Below are 19761 nucleotides of genomic sequence, written 5' to 3'. Positions count from 1 at the left end.
GGGACCTCGGCCTGTGGAGTGCAGCTCCACGTGGTTATCGAGCCCCCTCTTGGCTACCACGCCTTCTGAGGGCTCGTAAAATACAGCAGCGCCTAACAATACCTGGCTGCCACATCCCTGCTGCTGTGCTGTGCTGTGCTGGTGGCCCCGCGGGGGATGCTCTGCACACACCGCCTGCACTGGCGGAGCTCCCATCCCTGTCCCCGCTCCCATCCCTGTCCCCGCTCCCATCCCTGTCCCCGCTCCCTCGTGCCCCCTGTCCCCCCTGTCCCGCTCGGTGCTGGCCGTGGCTCCGTGTGGGGCAGGACACAGCCCGGCTGCTGGCCGTGCTCTCCATGGAGACGGGAACGACTCGCAGCCAGCCGTGCAAACCTGGCCGTGGGCATCCTCCTGCAGCCCTGGGGACACGCCTGGGGGTGACACATGGCCTTGGGGCGCTGCAGGGGCTCCACAGGGGGTGCTCGGTGTCCCTGGCCTCTGCCTGGCCCTGTCCCGGGTGGAGGTGACTGCTCTCTGTGCCCGGGCACCAGGTGCTGTTGCTGGGCTGGGCAGGTGCTGTGTCCCTGTCCCAGTGCAGCAGGGTGGCACAGGGACAGCCGTGGCCAGGGCAGTGCTGTGTCCCATCCCAGTGCAGCAGGGTGGCACAGGGACAGCCGTGGCCAGGGCAGTGCTGTGTCCCTGTCCCAGTGCAGCAGGGTGGCACAGGGACAGCCGTGGCCAGGGCAGCGCTGTGTCCCATCCCAGTGCAGCAGGGTGGCACAGGGACAGCTGCACAGACCTATCAGAGACCCCAGCACTGACCACCCCAGGAGACAGGCAGTCCCCAAGGGAGGGGAAGCTGCCCGTCAGGGCCGGGGCTGTGTGGAGAGGCTGCCTGAGGCAGGCAGGGTCCCCTCAGTGCCGTGGAAAGGCAGGGCTGACACCCTCGGGGCTGCTGTGCCTCTCGCTGTCCCGTGCCGCTGCCAGGGAGAAGGACCCCAGCAAGCCCCGGCTTGCTGCAGTGTGGGGAGGCAATTCCTCCCCTCCATCTCTCAGGAGAGGAAGCTGGCACCCCAGCCAGGAGCTAGGAGTGGTGTCAGAGCCCTCTCCATGGGCTCAGGAGCGAGTGAGAGCTGCTGGCATAAATTACCAGGTTGTCATCCCGGGTGCTGAGATTCCCAGGGAATAGCTTAGCGGTTCAAAGGGCTGCTGGAACAATTTTGCATCGCTTGATCACAGTCCCGGAGCTCTGACGTTAAAAAAATGTCAGCAGTGAGGTGATTTCTGCAGCGGGGCTGCCCGCGGCCCCAGGGGCTGGGCACAGCCGGCCCTCCCCGGGCCCAGCAGAGGGTGAGGTGCTAAGTGATAAATTGCCCTAATGAGCTCCTTGAGCTGGTGAGCAGCTCAGTTCAACATCCCCGTGCCCCCAGGGCTGCAGGCAAGTGGCACCGAGCCCGCTGAGCTCCAGTGGGACCCGAGGGACAGGCAGTGACCCCCATGCTGGTGGTGACGCTGGTGGCACGTGTCTAGGCTGGCATGGAGAGGATGCGGCTGCCAGCCTCAGCGGGTGTCCCCCACCCTGCCCTGGGGGGACACCAGATTTTGTTTTAGCCCCAAGAGGAGAGAGGGCTCTGGGTGAGAGCACCGAGAGACTCGTCCCGTGCCACGCTGGGAGATCAGGCCAGTGGATCCTGACTGAGACCCTGACACCCCCTGGGTCAGCTCCCTGCTCCTGCACCTCCTCCCTCCTGGCTCAGTGGTTGCTCTGCCCTGGTCCCCTACCCCCACCACGGGGGGTTCAGAGGTCCCTGATGGGGACTGTCCCACTCCCAGAGCTCCCCTGCAGCCTCCCCTGTCCAGAGCAGCGTCCCAGGCCCCGTGCTCGCCCGTGCCAGCTGTGCCCTCGGTGCTGCTGCAGTTCCTGCCCCCACTGCCTGGGCACTGTTCAGGTTGTGCACGGCACGGGAGCCCACAAGAGCCACTTCCATATTTGTTTAACACCTCAGTGAGGAGCGAAGAAACCACAGCAATTAAAGCACTTGGAAAGCCCGGCAATCTTTGCTCTGGGCAAACTCCCTGTCCCATGGCCAGCACGCCGAGGCTGGCTCTGCTGGCACTCAGAGGTGTGAGGAACACTTCCCTCGGCTGCCGGGCCAGGAGGGTCACACTGCAAACCCCGACGGAATCCACGGCACCTGCAGGAAACACACCTCCCTTGGTGCCAGGAATCAAACTTTCCACAGCTTGAGCCTTGGAAGATCTCAGTGATGTTTCCATCACCCTCTGTATGTTCCAGAGGGAGTCTGAACTGAACCAACACCATTGGGAAGCCCAGGGGCTGGGCCTGGTACCAGCCCCAGCACAGTCCAACGCCGCCTGTCCTCAGTGCCGGAGTGCTGCTGTCCTTAGGGCAGTGGGACCCTCACCCTGTGAGCAGTGGGCACACTGGGCCTGTCCCTGGGCACTCTTCATGCCCATGTATGCCACGTCCCCCAGCACCCTGCCCTCCAGGCGTGTCTGGTCAGAGGGCTTGGCAGCTCCCATCCATACAGTAATTATACAATTATTATTAATGCCAGCTTCCCGGCTGTTATTTCATCCAGGACTTCATCAGGCTGCCACAAAGGGTCTCTTTCTGTGCCACTGCACTGTTCATACATGACAGCTTTGGCACAGGAAGCACCTTCTGCTTTGTGCTGGGAGCCATCTCTCACCCCAGCGGAGGCCGCAGCAGTGAAATGGGATGTGGGACCTCACTGATGAGGCTGGAGAAACGGGAAGGGAGAGAGCCCTGGCCATGGAGGGGAGCTGGCCATGCTGCTGGGATAGCCCTGGAGCTGCAAATGCGCCTGCAGCTGGGCACAGGGGCACACTCAGCCAGGGACAGAAGTGGGAGGGTGAGGGGCAGGGGGCCGGGGCAGTGGGTGGCCCCAGCCCCGCTCTGCCCCTCTCTGGCACTGGCCCGGTGACAGCAGGCCCCGGGCCGTGTCCCTTGAGGCGGCCATGGGCACGTGTTCCAGCAGTAGCCAGACCAAGGAGCTCCATCCTGGCAGTGCCAGCACCCTTCCCAATTCCAGCCTGTTCCCTCCCGTTCCCATGGCAACCTGTGACCTCACCGGGTTCCTTGGAGCTCTGCCAGCATTTTTCAGCAGAAATAAAGCCAATGACCAGGGTTGTCCTGCTGTCCTCCCTGTCTGTAGGGGTCTGTCACACCTGGGCTCAGGTCAGGGCTGGCTCTGCTGCAGGACTGGCGTGCCACATTGCAGGTGTCACACTCGGTGCCCGTCACTGTGGCGGCTGGCTGACCCAGCACTCCTGGCTGTAGAAGGCCCTGGGGTAGAGGGGCACCAGGGCATTCCCTTCCCTGCACAGGCTTCAGCTGCAGCCAGTGCCCAGGTCTCCAAGTGCCCAGTCTTCCCAGTTTTGCCCTGCTGGGCCGAGCACACAAGGCCAGGATGGGGAAGAGGGGTCGAGAGTGAGACAAACAGGAATAAAAACTGGTCCCTCTTCTCTGACTGCTGGTGCCACTTCTCTCAAGGTCCTCCCCTGCCTAAGTGTCCCTTTTGGCCTGAGATCCACTTCCCCAGGGCTCCCATCTGGTCTAGGATCCCTCCCTAGGGGCTCTGGCTGTTCCTGGGGTCCCACGTGCCCAGGGGTCCCCCTTGCTCTCGGGGTTCTGTGTGTCTGGAGCTGTCTCAGCTCTGGCTGTGCCTGGGGGTCCCTCTTGGGGCTCCAGCCGTGGGCAGGATTCCGTGCTGGCCCGAGGTTCCCGCACGCCTGGGGTTCCCCGGGTCCCCTCTCGGCCCGGGGTCCCCTCTCGGCCCGGGGTCCCTCTCGGCCCGGGGTCCCTCTCGGCCCGGGGTCCCCTCTCGGCCCGGGGGTCCCTCTCGGCCCGGGGTCCCCTCTCGGCCCGGGGGTCCCTCTCGGCCCGGGGTCCCTCTCGGCCCGGGGTCCCCTCTCGGCCCGGGGGTCCCTCGCGGTGCGGAGCGGTGCTGGCGCTGCTGACGGTGACGGTGCTGGCGGCGGCCCCGGCATCCCGCGGCCCGGGGGCGGCCCCGGCGAGCGCAGCGCGGCGCGACCACCCCCGCAGCCGGCGGCAGGGAAGGAGGCACGGGAGAGAGAGCGGCAGCGAAGGAGGGCCGCGGCTCCGCTCGGCTCGGCGCGGCTCCGCTCGGCGCTGACGGTCCCCGGTGCCGCCGCCGTCACTCGCCCCGCCCGTCCGCGGCTCCGCGCGGCGGGTGCGGGACGCGGCGCTCACCGGCACAGCCGCGGCCGGGGGCTCGGCGGGGCCGGGCCGCGGGATGAGCGCCCGGCGGCTCCCCGGGGGCAGCGGGGGCCGCTGATGCTGCGGAGACCGCGGGGTCTGCGGGGGCGGCGGGGGTGGCTCGGCGCGGCCCCGCCCGCGGCGGGGGCCATGTGAGCGCGGAGCCGGCAGGATGCAGAAGGGGATGCGGCTCAATGACGGGCACGTCGCCCACCTGGGGCTGCTGGCGAAGAAGGACGGGGCCCGGCGCGGATACCTGAGCAAGCGGAGCGCCGACAACACGAAATGGCACACCAAGTGGTTCGCGCTGCTCCAGAACATGCTCTTCTACTTCGAGACCGACTCCAGCTCCCGGCCCTCGGGGCTCTACCTGCTCGAGGGCTGCGTCTGCGACCGCGCGCCCTCCCCCAAGCCCCCCCTCTCGGCTAAGGACTCCCTGGAGAAGCAGGTGGGCGACACGGGGGGCCCCGCCGGGGGGGAGGGAGGATGGCCCGCGGGGGTCCAGGCCCCGCAGCCCCGGAGCTTCCAGCGCCCGTGACCTGCCCCACGCGTGACCGGGGTGGGGAGGTGAGGATGAGGCCGGTCTGTGCGGGGGAAGGAGGATAAGTCCCAGGGCTGCAGTGCCGGAGCAGCGGGCGGGTTCATTGTGGGGGTGTCGGGCTCTCTCCGGGGCACCTCCACTCCCCCTCCCGTGTAATTAACCGCCGGTAATTAGCGGGGGGCTGCGGGGCGCCTCCCAGCGGCCACGCTGGGCGCTGCAGAGCCCCGCGTCCCCCCCGGCCCGGCGGCTTTGGGCTTTGAGGTTCGGGGTTTGGGGTTCGGGACAGCGGCCCCGGCGGGGCGGGGGCACCGCGGGGCTCCCGTGAGGCGGCCCCCGGTACGCGGCCTCGCTGTTTCCCAAACCCCGTCTGCCCCTTCCGTGCCCCGTGGTTTGCCTGGCAGCTCCTGCGGTGGGTGCGTGGTGCTCGGCGGGGCGAGCTCAGGGCCTTGTTTTCAGGCACATTTCACGCTATTCCCGCTCGCCACGTGTGCGGTTTGCACCTCCATCCCCACCCCTGGCCGGAAGAAAAGCCGAGTGCGGGTGCCCCGAGCCCCCCGTGCTGGCGCTGGGCTCCAGTGTCCTTTGCCACCGCTGATGGCTGCGGGCGATCAGCGCGGAAGCACCAAAGCCCTTGCGGGACCCGGGGACAATCCAGGTGTCGCCCAGCCCCAGGGCTGCTGTGAGGATCACAGCCCCTGACGGGCTCCAGGGTGGGTTTCTCCCACCAGTTGTGCCTTTCCCGGCTGGGCAGGGTATTCCCGGAGCAGCACGGCGTGGAGGGAGGTTGGCAGCCCCTGGCGTGTTTGTCTGGGGTGGTTTGCTGGAGCTGGGATGCGCCGCAGCGGCCAGGAGAGAGGGGATGATACCAGGCAGGGGGAGAAGGGCTGGCTTCCAGCTGCGGGGGCAAATCCCCATCCATCGCTTCCAGAGCCACCCCCAGTCTCATCAGCGGGGACAGGAGCCAGCTGGATTCACCCTCTGACCCGCTGGTGGCGTGTGGAGCGCGGACGTGTGCCCTGTGGGTGGCACAGCGGCACCGGGGCCCCTCCGTGGAGCAGCGGGGGGGTCCCGGCAGCGCCATCCCGGGCTGGGCACGTGCGGGAGGCACCGCGCGTTTTGGGTCCGGCTCTGCAGGGCTTGCATAATTACTGCCTGGCAGGCTCTGGGAGGCGCTGGGAGTGCTGCCGGCAGACTGCAGGATGGGGCCCCGGGGCGCCCCTGGCACCCCAGGGCACGGGGCAGCCTGGGAGGAAATCGGCCCCCTAATTCTGGCTGTTCCTGGCAGCTGGAAAACCCTGCCAAGAGCACCAGGCATGCAGCACCACTGCTCCCTGGCACATCCCCTCCCTCCTGGCTTGGAGCACAGGAATATTTCCTTGTGAAGAGGAAAATACTGTGGGTTTTGCCCAGCCGGGGCTCCTTGCAGGCCGGCTGTGGGGAGCGGCACCTCGGGGGCTGTGGCGGCGAGGGGGGTCTGTAGTTGCAAGGGGTCACAGTGCTGTGGTTGTCACTGCTGTCCCTTCGGTAACAGACCTTGCTTGTGTGCTCCTAGTTCAGCTTCCATGAAGTTTACCAGCCAGGCTGCAATCAACCCTCCTGGCCAGGCTGGAATCAAGCTCGGAGTCGGGGCTCTGAGTCCTCGAGTTTGCGCAGGAGGGATTTTCCACCATGCAAACACCATGGGGAGGATGTCACATCCCCTCTCCTGTTCCAAACGCACCCAGAGTGTTGATCCTCGCTGGGAGTGAGGGGCTGCTGGCACAGGGAGCTCCTGCCGTGGCAAACGCATCCCCTGCCACGGCTGCGCGCGGATTTGCCGCGGTTCAGCGCCTGGCCTGGGATTCTGTGTAATTCCTTAGGCCAAAGGGGACTGGAAGCCGGAGCGCTGGATGCCCGCTGCTCTGCAAGCTAATTAATGGCCCAGGGATGAGATAAGCGGCGAATGTTGATGGTGCAGATCCGCAGCCCGGCGGGGCGGGAGGAGCAGGTGGCACACGGGCCGGCCGTGCTCTGGGCAGGGTCTGTGCCCCCCATGCCAGGGAGAGCCTCGGCGCCAGGCTCACCTGAGACCCAGCCGTGGCAGCAGCCTCCAGAGGGAAGGTGCTGAGGAAATTTCCAGCATTGCCCGTGATCCCAATTAGCTGTGTTCTGAGGGTGTTTATCTACCCGTGCACTTCCAGCTCTGAGGACAGTGTTCCTTGCAGCAGAGGAGCTCCAGGATTCCTTCCTTGCTGGAGTGCAGCCTGAAAGGTTCCCAGTTCTCTGCAAAGGAGAAACTTTAAACCCCCCCTTTTTAATGCACACGTATCCTGCTTTGGGGGGATTTTTTCCCTGGAACACAGTGAATTTTAGCATTGGTATATGTGAGAATAAGGGAGCAAAGACTTGTGGAAAACTGGAACACCAAAGAGGGATTTACTGCCTCTGGAAACTTTGTTTTGTTTTTCCAGAAATGAATTTTCCTTCCAACCAGTTGGATGGGGAAGATAATTTCCTGCTGGGTGAGGTCAGGCTGTGGCCTGGGGAAGGGTCTGTGGGGTCGGGCTGGGGCTGGGGAGCTGTGACCTGGCTGCTCAGGGCAGCAGTGCCAGTGGTGCTGGGGGGAGCCGGGCTGGGAGCGAGCCCCCTTTCCCCTGCTGGGGTGTCAGGGCCGTGCCACACCCCAGCCCCGCTGCTCCCGGCCCCTGAGGTGTCAGAGATGGGATGTGCTTTCACGGGGTCACCTCTCCCCTCCCTGGGCAGGATGTGGGGTGCCCCAGGTGTGAGGGCACGGCCAAGGTGAGACCCTGGCAGGGGAGCTGAGCAGGTACAGGGTCCACAGCTGATCCGACCCCAACCCCAAGGACACCCCAGTGCGGGGTGAGGGCCCTCCTTTGCACGCCAGCTGGGCAGCAGGAATCATGGCTGGGTTTGCTCCATGGGTCCAGCCTGGAGCTGGATTTAGAGTTCCAGCATCACGGGGGTTGGAAAAGCCCTCTGAGGCCTCTCTGTCCAACCATTCCCCCAGCAGCGCCGAGGCTGCCCCAGCTCCGTGCCCCGAGTGCTGCATCCACACAGCTTTTGAACATTCCCAGGGATGGGGACTCCACCACTGCCCCGGGCAGCCTGGGCCAGTTTCCAGACCCATATCCCAGTGCCATGGGCTGTTCCTGAGCAGGAGCCCTCAGCCAGAGCCAGCGTGGTGCTGAGTCAGGCAGTTGGGCCCTCGGCTCCAGGCTCTGTGGCTCAGGAGCTGAGCTGTGTTCCCCCAGCTGGGGCTGCTCCTGAGCACATGCTGCCCATGGATGGGATTTCCCTCTCCCTCTCCTTTTCCAGGGATGGGGCCACAGAGCACCCAGTTCACCCAAATATTCCTGAGACACTGGCAGTCTGGAATATTTGGGTGCCCTGAGGACTTGCAGCAGCCCCTGCCAAGCCCTGCAGCTCCAGCTGTCCCAGAGCCCAGCCCCAGGTCCGGCTGCTGGAGCCGTTCCTGGCAGTGCCAGAGCTCGGGCAGCTCTCCGAGGTGCAGCAGGGGGGCCACGGCACCCAGCCGTGCCCGTCCCTGCACGGGGGTCCACCTTGGAGCCCCACAAAGGCTGTGGAGGGTGCTCAGAGGGGCCAGAGCCCGTCAGTGGAGCAGGGCTGAGCTGGTCACCCATGGGCATCCTGAGCAGGGCAGCTCCCAGGCTATTCCAAACTTTAGGATTGATGTCCCGGGCACTGGATCCCCAGATGCCAGCGCTGGCTGCAGGTCCATGAGCATCAGCCATCTGGGGAAGTGAGAATTCTTCTACCTGAATGTCATTCCAGGCAATCTGATTTTTTGGAGACTATAAATCATAATTTGTGGACTTAAACCTGAACTATTCATCACCGTTGGGGTGACACTGGGTTTTTAATTAATTGGTATATTGAGGGATGCCATGTGGGGATTTCTGAGTGAGGGGGATGCTCACAGTGTTAGTCCCAGCCGTGCCTGCATGCCCGCCTGCCAGCATCACCGGATAAAATCAGGGGAAAAATTGATTTATTTTAATCATTTTAAGAATATTTCTGCGCATGACTCCTGAGCCTGCTCCACAAGGGTGATGCTCACCTCTAGTATCCATTTCCAAATATCCTGACAGCCCATACCGAAACAAAGAGGGGAAATTGCAGCCTCTGGGATATTTTTTCTTATTGTCAGCACGGAAATGAGCTGCTGGAGCATCCAACTCTGAGGTCCTGTTTTCCCAGAGCACATAGTATGTAGGTCAGGGATGTTAAAAGCTGCCATGGCTGGCTGTGGATTTTTAGACTCATCCATCCAGAGCAGGAAAATTCTCCTCCTCTTGCCCTTTGTGTCAGCTGGAATAACCATCAGCTTCACAAACAGGCGGATGTGGATCTGCCCACCCGGGGAGGGTGGAGGGCGGGCAGTTCCGAGGGCGATGGGGGCATCCCTGTGGGGGGAAAGCCCCTGTGGTGGCACAACAAAGCCAGGCGAGGATGGCAGCCACAGCTTTCCTGTTGCTGGGGTGCCTCTCTCGTGGTCCCCCCCACGCTCACGCGTGCAGTGACCAGCGTGGGGGTGCTGGGAGAGCACCCACCCCCGACCACCGCAACCCAAGGGGTCGGGTGGGTTGTTCAGGCTGAAAAAATGCCCTCCTGCAAATTCTAAAAAAAATTCTGTGAGAGGCTGATTTTTCCACTTTGGAAATAACGTGCGGCTTTAAAGCTTATTTGAATTTATTTCGGAGCCTTTCTGCACATCAGGAGCCTCGGGAACGCCACCCCCCGCAGCAGGCAGGGCCTGCGGGGAGCCGGGTGACGGTCACGGGGCTGCGGTGGCCCGGGGGGAGCCGGGTGACTGTCACCCGGCGGGGTCACGGGGCTCTGGGTGCCCCTGGAGGCGCTTTCATGTTGCCCGTGGTGACCTGGAACGCTCCCGCGTCATCATTTCGGGCAGAATTTTGCGTCCCCTGGGGCCTCCTGGGGGAAATCCCCAGGTGCGGGTACCTGGGCATCCCCCAGCGGCGGCGGCAGGGCCGTGTGTCCTGCGGGGCCAGACGGACACACGGCGCCGGGCTCCGGGGGTGTGCCGCCCGCAGCGGGGGCTCGGCAGGCGCCATGGAAACAGGGGGAGGCTGGAAAACCCCGCAAGGAGGGATCCTCCAGGAACGCATCTGCTGATTTTGGCGAGAGCAGAGCGAGGGGGATGGGCTGGGATGGGATGGGACGGGACGGGATGGGACGGGATGGGATGGGATGGGATGGGATGGGATGGGATGGGACGGGACGGGATGGGGGTCCAGTCCCGGGGCTGGGAGTTGTTGAGGTCATAAATGAACAAAAAACGGGTGTAAGGAGAAGCCAAGTGGCGCTGTGGGCAGCTCGTGCCCTGCCCTGGGCAGCACAAACTGCTGAGCTGGGGCCGTGGTGGAGCTGGGGGCTCACACTGGTACTCCCAGCCCTCCGCCTGGTGCCGTGAGCAGCTGGTCCTGTGCTGGCTGTGTCCGTGGCTCTGGTCCCATCCATGGGTCTGGTTCTGTGCGTGGATCCGATCCTCGGGACGCAGCGAGTGCCGAAGCGCTCCCGGGCTGTTGGTGCGATGTGTCACTGCGATGGCAGAGAGGGATCATCTTTTAGGCGGAGATAAAAGGTGGTGGGAGGTTTATTATTCAAATATAAAATAACTTCCTCCTTCCCAGCACGCTGCACTTCCTGGGAATTGTGTGGGGTTAAACTGGAGCAGCACACGCAGGGTGTGTGTGCTGGCAGGAGCCGGGCTGGGCTCCCAGTGGCCCTGGCCACAGCCCTGCCCTGGGGGCTCCCAGCCCTCCCCATCGGCTCTGCTGCCAGCAAACTGGGTCCTGTCTCTGCCAGAGCCCTCAGGAGTCCCTGGGTTTGTACTGGATCACACCGTCAGGTGCTGATGTGCTGGGAGCTGCCTCGAGTGGGTGAAGGGGGCAGAGGCAGTGGGACAAGTTTCCTGTCCAGGCCACCTGTCCTGGGCTCTGCACCCCTTGTTTCACCCTCGGACAGGCCCCGAGGCTTTCCCAGGGTGCTGGGGAGGTCAGGACGCTCCAAGCCAGGCTGTGCTGTGGGCACAGGGCTCTCAGTGGGTGCCCTCACTCACAGCAGCACAAAGGGCACCGTGCCAGCACACACGGGTGTCTGCCAAGGACAGGGCTCGCTATCTCCTGCCCTCCTGCTGGGCAGAGACTGGTTTGGGGGCTCCTGGAAGTGTCTCCCCATGTTTCCAGTCCCAGGGGGCTCAGCCAAGCTCGGGCTGTTGCTGTTGGGTCCTGGAGAGGGAACGGGCACACGGTGCTCTCGTTCCTGCGGCACCGGGAGCTGCCGGGGGCACCAGGGCCTAGAAGGGGCTCCCCCACCCCTCGCTGGTGTTTAGGGGGGCATTTCCAGCCTTGTGAAGCTGACGAGCTCCTCTTGATGCAGTTACAAGGGCAGGGATGTCAGGTGGGTGTAAAGCTGGCCCACAGAACACCCCCCATAGGGATCGCAGATTTTTGGTGAGCTTTCCCTCGGAGCTGTGTCTTTGCCAGTAAAAGCCTTTGGGAGTGGGAGGGGGGGAAAGGGGGTGGGATGCGAAGGCTGGGGAGCTGCTGCAGCCTCAGAGGTGTCCTGCAGGCAGCCACGGGGCTCTGGGCAGCCTGAGCACAGCAGTGGAAGGGGTGGGCGATGGATGGTGGTGTTTGACATTGGGGATGGCTCTGTAAGGAGGAAGCTTGTCCACAGGATCAGCAGTAAAGGATCCTGCGCTCAGAGGATCCACGGCAGAAGTGAAGGGGCTGCATCTCCACCAGGGCCCTGCAGCTGCTGCCCAAAGGTGAAAGCTGTTTCTGGAGGAGGGCCCTGCTGTGCCCATGGGCAGCGTGGGCTCCCGGCCCCCCTCTCCTCCTCTGCTGGACCCGGAGGGGCTGGGCGAGCTCCGAGGGTGCCACCCCGAGCCCTGAGCCCTGGGTGGGCACGGGCTGGGGCTGCTGCTCTGTCTGTGCTGCTGTGCCAGCTGTGCCCGGTCCCCAATCACCCCGGGCTCACCCAGAACCTCCAGTGCCTGTCTGGGGTCCTTCTCCCCAGCACCCCTGGGCCTGCTCGGGACAGGAGGGGAAGAGCCTTGTGGTGCCCATCGGTGTTTCTGTGGCACAGCTGGAGGCTGCCCGTGTCCTGCCAGGCTGTGCTCCTCGGGTTTGAGGCAGTTTTTCCCTGTGAATTCAGGTCCCCCATGAAAGCCAGCAGAGGAGCAGATGATGTCAGGATGAGCTCGTTCCAGTGGGTTTGGTTTAGCCCAGTTATTCCGGGCAGTATCCGGCACTGCAGCGTGGTACCTGTTTCCTTGGAGACTGCAGGGAAGCAGAGGAGCGGCACAAACCCGGCGGCGGCGGCACCGCACACAATTAGCACAAACATGGAAATGTCAAGGGAGGCTAAAAATAGCCCCGCACCGCGGCCACCCCCCCGGAGCCCCGGGGAGCGGGACACGAGGGACCCGGGCTCTGCCCGAGGGACCCGGGCTCTGCCCGGCGTCACCTCCAGGTGGCCGCGGGGCTCCAGCCGTGCCCGAGCGGCTCGCTGGCCACACGGCCAGGGGTGCAGGCAGGGAGCACAGGATCAAGGAAGCATTGAGGCTGGAAAGGACCTCTAAGGCCATCAAGTCCGAGCATCAACTGTGATGTGGGTGGGGATGCAGGTGCAGCTCAGCATCCTCGCTCCTCTGCCCGTTGCCCAGGTGAGGGTGGCCCCAGGGCGGTTGCCACAGGTTCAGGACTGCAGCGCCCTGGCCTCGGGTGGGTTTGGTGGATTTAGGTTCTCCTGGAGCTGGGTCTTTGCCCAGCAGGATTTCCTCTGCTGGGGAATGGCACGGCTGTGCTGAGGGCGCATCGTGGCCTGGCTCCCGGCGTTCCCAAAGCTGTTTATTTCAGTGACGCAGCCTGGGGTGGGTCAGGTAGCCAGGTGGGTCAGGAAGTGCTTTCTGCCAGCCCTGTGCAGGGCGTGACTGTGACTGTGTCCCCTGTGTGGGGTGTCCCTGTGACCGTGTCCCCTGTGTGGGGTGTGACCAGGTCCCCTGTACAGTGTGTGGCCGTGTCCCCTGTGCGGGGTGTGACCGTGACCTCTGTGTGGGGTGTGACCGTGTCCCCTGTGCAGGGTGTCCCTGTGACCGTGTCCCCTGTGTGGGGTGTGACCGTGTCTCCTGTGCGGGGTGTGACCATGTCCCCTGTGTGGGGTGTGACCGTGACCCCTGTGTGGGGTGTGACCGTGTCCCCTGTGTGGGGTGTGACCATGTCCCCTGTGTGGGGTGTGACCATGTCCCCTGTGCGGGGTGTCCCTGTGACCGTGACCCCTGTGCTCCCCCCCCCAGCACTACTTCACCGTTAACTTCAACCACGAGAACCAGAAGACGCTGGAGCTGAGGACCGAGGATGCCAAGGACTGCGACGAGTGGGTGGCAGCCATAGCTCACGCCAGGTGTGCCCCGTGCCCCGCGGCTGGGGGGGGTCACGCTCACAGTGACACCGAGGTGAAGCCGTGCTGAGGGTGGCTGGGGGGGCAGGGTGAGCTGGGCGCTGCCAGCAGGCAGAGCAGGACACTTCTGTCCCCCAGCCCCATGCTGGGGACCCCGATGCTCAGTGGGGGCTGTGTTCAGCTGTCCCCTGTCCCCGTTCCCATGCCACCGGCCACCCTGGCACTGCCTGTCCCAGCCTGCAGCCAGGGGGATTCACCCTCAGGCTGAAAGCCCGTGGGGAAGGGATTCTCCTGGGATGGCAAACCTGCTCAGGACAGGGATTGTCCAGGCTCCTGCCTGTGCCCTGCAGAGCTGGCACAGCCCAACTGCCACGGAGAGCAGGCAGGAGCCTCTGGGGAAGGGAGGTGCTGGGCTGGCAGCGAGCTGTGGGATCAGGTGGGATCTGTGTGCAGGGAATGGGAGAAACTCCATCCCCTGCAGCCCCTGCCAGGAGCTTGTGCCACATGTGTCCTTAAACTCTTGGAACGTGGCAGGTTACAGAGGTGTGGCCGTGGGTGTTTGGGGGTCCTTTTTGGCTCCTGGGATTTCATTCAAGTTTGCCCTGTTTGCCCCTCGTGGGAGCCCATAGGCTGCCCGGACGGGCCCTTTGGGAGCAGCGGCATTCCCAGGAGCTGCCCCCAGGTGTGCTCCCCTGCCGGGCCGTGAGCCGGGGCCCGGCGGGGAGGGGTCCGAGCCCCACGGCCGGGGCCGGGGCGGGGGCGGGGGCGCGGGGCCGGGTCTGCGGGGGAGGGCCGCTCACGGCCGTGTCTGCTGCAGCTACAGGAACCTGGCGACGGAGCACGAGGCGCTGATGCAGAAGTACCTCCATCTCCTGCAGATCGTGGAGACGGAGAAGACCGTTGCCAAGCAACTCCGGCAGCAGATCGAGGACGGCGAGATCGAGATCGAGCGCCTCAAGGCCGAGGTGAAGCGCCCGGCGCTGCCCCGGGGATGCACCGACGCTCCTGGGGGGGTGACCCGTGGGGGGCGGGGGGCATCCCCGTGCGGGCAGGGGCCGGCGGTGTCCCCGCTGGTGGGCTTCTGCTGCTTTTAGTGACACTGGGCTGGCCCTTCTCCCGCAGGAGGGCGAGGGCAGCGCCTCCCTTGGGGATTTTCCTGGCAGGAGTGGTGCAGCAAGGGGCCGTGGCTGTGCCACCCCAGCACTGAGCCTGTGGGGGGCTCGGAGGACCCCTGGAAGCTGCTGTAACACGGAAGGGCTGAGGCCAGCAAGGAGCACTGGGGAGCGGGCTGGCGAGCCGCTGCTTGCCCCTTGTGGGAGAGGAAAACTCGCCACATCCCAGAAAGCCAGAAGGGTTTGGGCTGGAAGGGATCTCACAGACCACCCTGTCCCACCCTGCCCTCCCCGTGTCCCCCTCTGGAACCACCCCAGCAGCTCCAGGTCCTGCTGGGGTCCCAGAGCTGGGGCAGCTCTGCAGTGGGGCTCACCCGAGCGGGGCAGAGGGTGTTTGGAGCTCCCCGGATGCCAGGGCACTGCTGTGACCCCCCCCCAGGTGCTGTGACCCCCCAGGTGCTGTGACCCCCCAGCTGCTGTGACCCCCCAGGTGCTGGGACCCCCCAGCTGCTGTGACCCCCCCCAGGTGCTGTGACCCCCAGCTGCTGTGACCCCCGCCAGGTGCTGTGACCCCCCAGCTGCTGTGACCCCCCCCAGGTGCTGTGACCCCCAGCTGCTGTGACCCCCCAGGTGCTGGGACCCCCCCCAGGTGCTGTGACCCCCAGCTGCTGTGACCCCCCCCAGGTGCTGTGACCCCCAGCTGCTGTGACCCCCCCCAGCTGCTGTGACCCCCAGCTGCTGTGACCCCCCCCAGGTGCTGTGACCCCCCCCAGGTGCTGTGACCCCCAGCTGCTGTGACCCCCCCCAGCTGCTGTGACCCCCAGCTGCTGTGACCCCCCCCAGCTGCTGTGACCCCCAGCTGCTGTGACCCCCCCCAGGTGCTGTGACCCCCAGCTGCTGTGACCCCCCCCAGCTGCTGTGACCCCCCAGCTGCTGTGACCCCCCCCAGCTGCTGTGACCCCCCAGCTGCTGTGACCCCCTCCAGCTGCTGTGACCCCCCAGGTGCTGTGACCCCCCCATCTGCTGCTCCGGGCGGTGCTGTGGGACCAGCCCGGGCAGCCCCTGCCTGCCGCGGGCCCCCGGAGCTCCGGCAGCAATTAATTCCCTCGGCGTCGGGTGAGGGGAGGGTGACACGAGGCCGGGTGCAGGCGGCAGCGAGGTGCACAGATGACTCAGCAGGCGGTGCCGAGGGACACGCGTGTCCCTGGGGCACCTGGAGGAGGAGGAGGAGGAGGAGGAGGCTCAGGAGATACCTGGCAGCGGGGGTGACGCTCCTCGGCGCGGGGGCTGCTCGGCAGGGGGAGAACACTGAGTGCTCAAGGTGCTGTGGGGGTGCTGGCAGTGGGTATCCCCTGTGTCCTGGCCATCCCCGTGCTGCCCGACTCTGCCTGCAGGACGGTGCCCTCACTGCCTGGGCTGTGCCCACGGGTGGGTGCTGGCACTGCTGGAGTGGGGTGGGCAGCGGGGGCAGCGGGTGTGGGGCACCCCGGAGCCAGTGCTGCTGCCAGGCTCTCCTCACGCCTGGCACGGCGTCGGGCAGCGGCCTTGGGGTGCTGGCAGGGCTGAGACCTTGATGCCAAATCACTCAGAACCCCAACATCACCCCAGAGCAGCATCTGAGGCAGTGAGGGCGGTTTCACCTGTCCTAATGGTGGGCTTTAAGTTAAATTTTGAATTTTTGAAGTCAAATGTGCAGGTAAATAACAATCCCTGACCACGTGTTGGGGTGCACAGCAGGCTCTAAAATCTCCTCTAACATCTGATCCATATAGTGAAATGGGGTGAAACAGATGTGTAGAAGCTGGATCAGTGACCATGAGCCTGTGGCCACCAGCTTTGGCGTGTTCCTGCTTTTTCCAAACAGTCCAAACTCCACCTTTTTTCCTCCTTTCTGTCCAAAATGGGACATCTTCCCCCTCCCCTCCAGGAAAGTTCTCTTTCCAAGTTGTTTCCTTCTGTTCTCTTCTGTAAAATCAAAATCCAGATCACATTTTCCTGATTTCCCACGTTCTGGATGGCACATGTGCTGTTTCTTGCCTTTTCCTCTCACTTTCCAAGTGGTTTTGGCGGTGGGGGCCGGGACACACGGTGAGCAGAGGAGGGAGAGAAAGTACAGGGAGAAACAGTGGAACCAAAGCCCGGGAGCTGATGGCTCTGATCCCACGTGTGCGGGAGCGCTGGGGGGGCTGCTCCCCGCCTGCACATTTTGGGGTCCAAACGCTCAAGATTTTTCTGCCATTTTCTGTCCGAGTTGTGTTTACTGAGTTGCTGCGAAGGCTTTTTCGGGAAACGGGGATGGGGTTTGGATTGGGCACCCATCAGGATTTCCAGGTGCTGGTCCTGGCAGGGCTCAGAGGAACTGAGGAGTCGGTGACAGCTCAGGAGCCCCGGCAGCTCTGCCACCTTTCTTCATCTGCTTCATCCACTGACTGAGTCCCCACCCCTGGAGGGGTTTAAAAGCCGTGTGGACGTGGCACTTGGGGACAATGGTGGGTTAGTGGCAGTGTTGTCATCGGCTGGACTTGATGATCCCGGAGGGCTTTTCCAGCCTGAAGCACTCTGTGAGGCTGTGCCGCCCGTTAGGACAGAGCAGCACAACGCGTGCCTGTGTCTGCCATTAACCCAGAGGCTCACGCTGTTCCCTGGCACAGCGGCAGCCCGGGATGCCCCCGGCCCCTGGGATACCCCTGGGATGCCCCTGGGATGCCCCCAGCCCCCGGGCAGTGGGGGGCAGCTGCTCACCCCTGTGCCCACAGATCGCGTCCCTGCTCAAGGACCACGAGCGCATCCAGGCCAGCCAGGGCAGCGCGCCCAGCGACGACGACAGTGACATCAAGAAGATCAAGAAGGTGGGTGGTGGTGAGGGCTGGCACCCGGGGGGCCCAGCAGGCTCCCTGGGGGGCTGAAGGAGATGTCTGAGCTTCTGTCAGCAGGGTTTTTTAGGAGGAAAATGTGTTCTGCCCAGGCGGGAGCCCATCTGTTGGCAGGGCACTCCCAGCATTGCCAGGAGCACGAGGCGTCCCGGCCAGTGCTGGCTCCTGCACCTCTGACTTCTGTTCCCATGGCTGTCACAGCTTTTATTGTGGCCAGGGAAAAGCCATCACCCCGGCAGCGTTCCCACAGGGAGCTGGGCACCCCCGGCCCCGGGCACCCCTGTCCTGGGGGCCGGAGCGCCGGGCACAGAGCGGGGCGTGCTGCAGGTGCCCCGCTACACAAGGAAGGGATCTGAAACCTCATCTCCTTCCACCCCCTGTCCTGGGCTGGGACACCTTCCAGTGTCCCAGGCTGCTCCAAGCCCCAGCCAACCTTCCCTTGACCACTCCAGGGAAGGGGCAGCCACGGCTGCTGTGGGCAGCCCGTGCCAGGTATTGGAATGAGTTGTCGGATCCCCAGCCTGAGGGTTCAGGGCAGCACCAGGGAGAGGCAGCAGCACACACACCTGGGTGCAGAGCCAGGGACCTCCCGGCTGTCCTGTGCCAAGTGAGGGTCCCTGCCTGGCCCCCAGCCCCGTCCTTAACACGCAGCCACCGCTCCCTCAGGTGCAGAGCTTCCTGCGGGGCTGGCTGTGCCGGAGGAAGTGGAAGACCATCATTCAGGACTACATCAGGTCCCCCCACGCTGACAGCATGCGCAAGAGGAACCAGGTGGTGTTCAGCATGCTGGAGGCCGAGGCCGAGTACGTCCAGCAGCTCCACATCCTCGTCAACAACTTCCTGCGGCCGCTGCGGATGGCCGCCAGCTCCAAGAAGCCGCCCATCACCCACGACGACGTCAGCAGCATTTTCCTCAACAGGTGAGCTCCGTCCTGGGCTCTGGGAGCTCTGTGGCGTCCCAGCAGCTCTGGACACCCGCTGCCCTCCCTGGTGCTGGCAGTCTGCAGCTCCAGCATTCCCTGTGCCTCCAGGCACCCTCTGCACTGCCTCGAGCAGCTGCCCCCCGGCCAGCCCAAGGGCTGCCCTGCTCCCCCCGGGCTGGGGATTTTGTCTAATTCCTCCTTCTTTACCTCTCGTTCGCCTGTCTGTTCTTGGTTTGGCTTAGTCCTCTCTTGGTTCCTCTTCCAGCGAAACGATCATGTTTTTGCACCAAATTTTCTACCAAGGCCTGAAGGCACGGATCTCCAGCTGGCCCACGCTGGTGCTGGGTGAGTGCTGCTGCCTCCTCATCCTCCTCATCCTCCTGCTGCTGCTCCTTCTCCTTCTGCAGCTCCACAGGCATTTGCCAACCAGCGGCCAAACACGCTGCACACCATGTCCTCGCTCGGTCACGTCAGCCACAGAGCACAAACCCCAGAGCGACCAAATTCTGGCACTCCTGCTTCTGCAGGGAGGTGGGAGGGGGCCGTGCCCAGGGAGGCAGGTGCTGGGGAGCATCGCTGTGTCCCCCAGACCCTCTTTAGCTCAAACTGGGCAGAGCTGGGGGGCACGAGGAGCAGGAGGGTGGGGGGTCAGGGGCTGTGCCGGGCTCCCAGGTGGGGCTGGAGCACCCCAGCCACGTCCTGCTCCGCCTGCAGCCGACCTGTTCGACATCCTGCTGCCCATGCTGAACATCTACCAGGAGTTCGTGCGGAACCACCAGTACAGCCTGCAGATCCTGGCCCACTGCAAGCAGAACCGCGACTTCGACAAGCTGCTCAAGCACTACGAGGCCAAGCCTGACTGCGAGGAGAGGACCCTGGAGACCTTCCTCACCTACCCCATGTTCCAGGTGACCGCTGCAGCCAGGGCTGGCCCCAGGGGCGATGGCATAGACACTGCAAACCCCATCCCAGAGCTGGCATTGCAGGGTGGGAGGCAGAGCCTGGGTGAGGGTGGCCTGGGGCTGGACCCTGGTGGTCCCACACGGCTCCTGGGCCATCAGTGCAGGAGGACTCTGGGTGCTGCCGGCTCCCCAGTTATCCCACACCTCTGGGACTGGGACAGGGAGCAGTGGGGTCCTGGGCACAGCCCCACAGTGCTCCCCCTCCTCATTCAGCTTTGGCACAAGGAGCTTTGAAGCTTTAACTGCTCAGGTCAGGGTGTCCCTGGCCAGGATGTCCCCAGCCATGGCAGGAGCAGCCCAGGGTGGGCCCCAGCTATCCCCAGTGCCCCCACTGACCTCTGCTCTCTGCCTCGTGCTGCAGATCCCCAGGTACATCCTGACCCTGCACGAGCTGCTGGCTCACACGCCCCACGAACACGTGGAGAGGAACAGCCTGGATTATGCCAAGTCCAAGCTGGAAGAGCTGTCCAGGTGAGAGCTGCTGATCCATCCCTGGGCTGTGGGTCCTGGCTGCTCTGGCCAGGGGCAGTGCTTCCCAGGGCTCCTGGACAATGGAATGAGGGCTTTGGAGGACTGGGGTGGCTCCGAGTGTCTGGTTCTGTCCTCGGTTCAGGGCTGGCAGGACTGGTGGGGCTGTCCCGTGGGAAGGCACTGAGTGCCTC

At 64.4% G+C, this 19761-nt stretch overlaps 1 protein-coding gene across 9 annotated transcripts in view; it reads left to right on the top strand.

Moving 5' to 3' along the window:
• Positions 1 to 4377: 4377 nt before the first annotated feature.
• The window catches only part of RASGRF1 (Ras protein specific guanine nucleotide releasing factor 1), a 28717-nt gene continuing 13333 nt past the window's right edge, over positions 4378 to 19761 (top strand). For all 9 annotated transcript variants that reach the window (XR_008433098.1, XR_008433097.1, XR_008433096.1 and 6 more), the window contains exons 1-8: positions 4378 to 4691; positions 13126 to 13232; positions 14047 to 14194; positions 17098 to 17190; positions 17881 to 18134; positions 18403 to 18482; positions 18852 to 19045; positions 19461 to 19570. Coding sequence is in view for 2 of the 9 variants with exons in the window: in XM_053954282.1 (XP_053810257.1) it covers positions 4416 to 4691; positions 13126 to 13232; positions 14047 to 14194; positions 17098 to 17190; positions 17881 to 18134; positions 18403 to 18482; positions 18852 to 19045; positions 19461 to 19570 (1262 nt within the window). In the remaining 7 variants the exon portion in view is untranslated. The remainder of the gene's footprint in view (positions 4692 to 13125; positions 13233 to 14046; positions 14195 to 17097; positions 17191 to 17880; positions 18135 to 18402; positions 18483 to 18851; positions 19046 to 19460; positions 19571 to 19761) is intronic.

This window comes from Vidua chalybeata, chromosome 13 (assembly GCF_026979565.1).
Source record: "Vidua chalybeata isolate OUT-0048 chromosome 13, bVidCha1 merged haplotype, whole genome shotgun sequence".
Lineage (NCBI taxonomy): Eukaryota > Metazoa > Chordata > Aves > Passeriformes > Viduidae > Vidua > Vidua chalybeata.
Note: the sequence above shows the minus strand (reverse complement) of the source record. Positions and strands in the feature narration are given on the sequence as shown.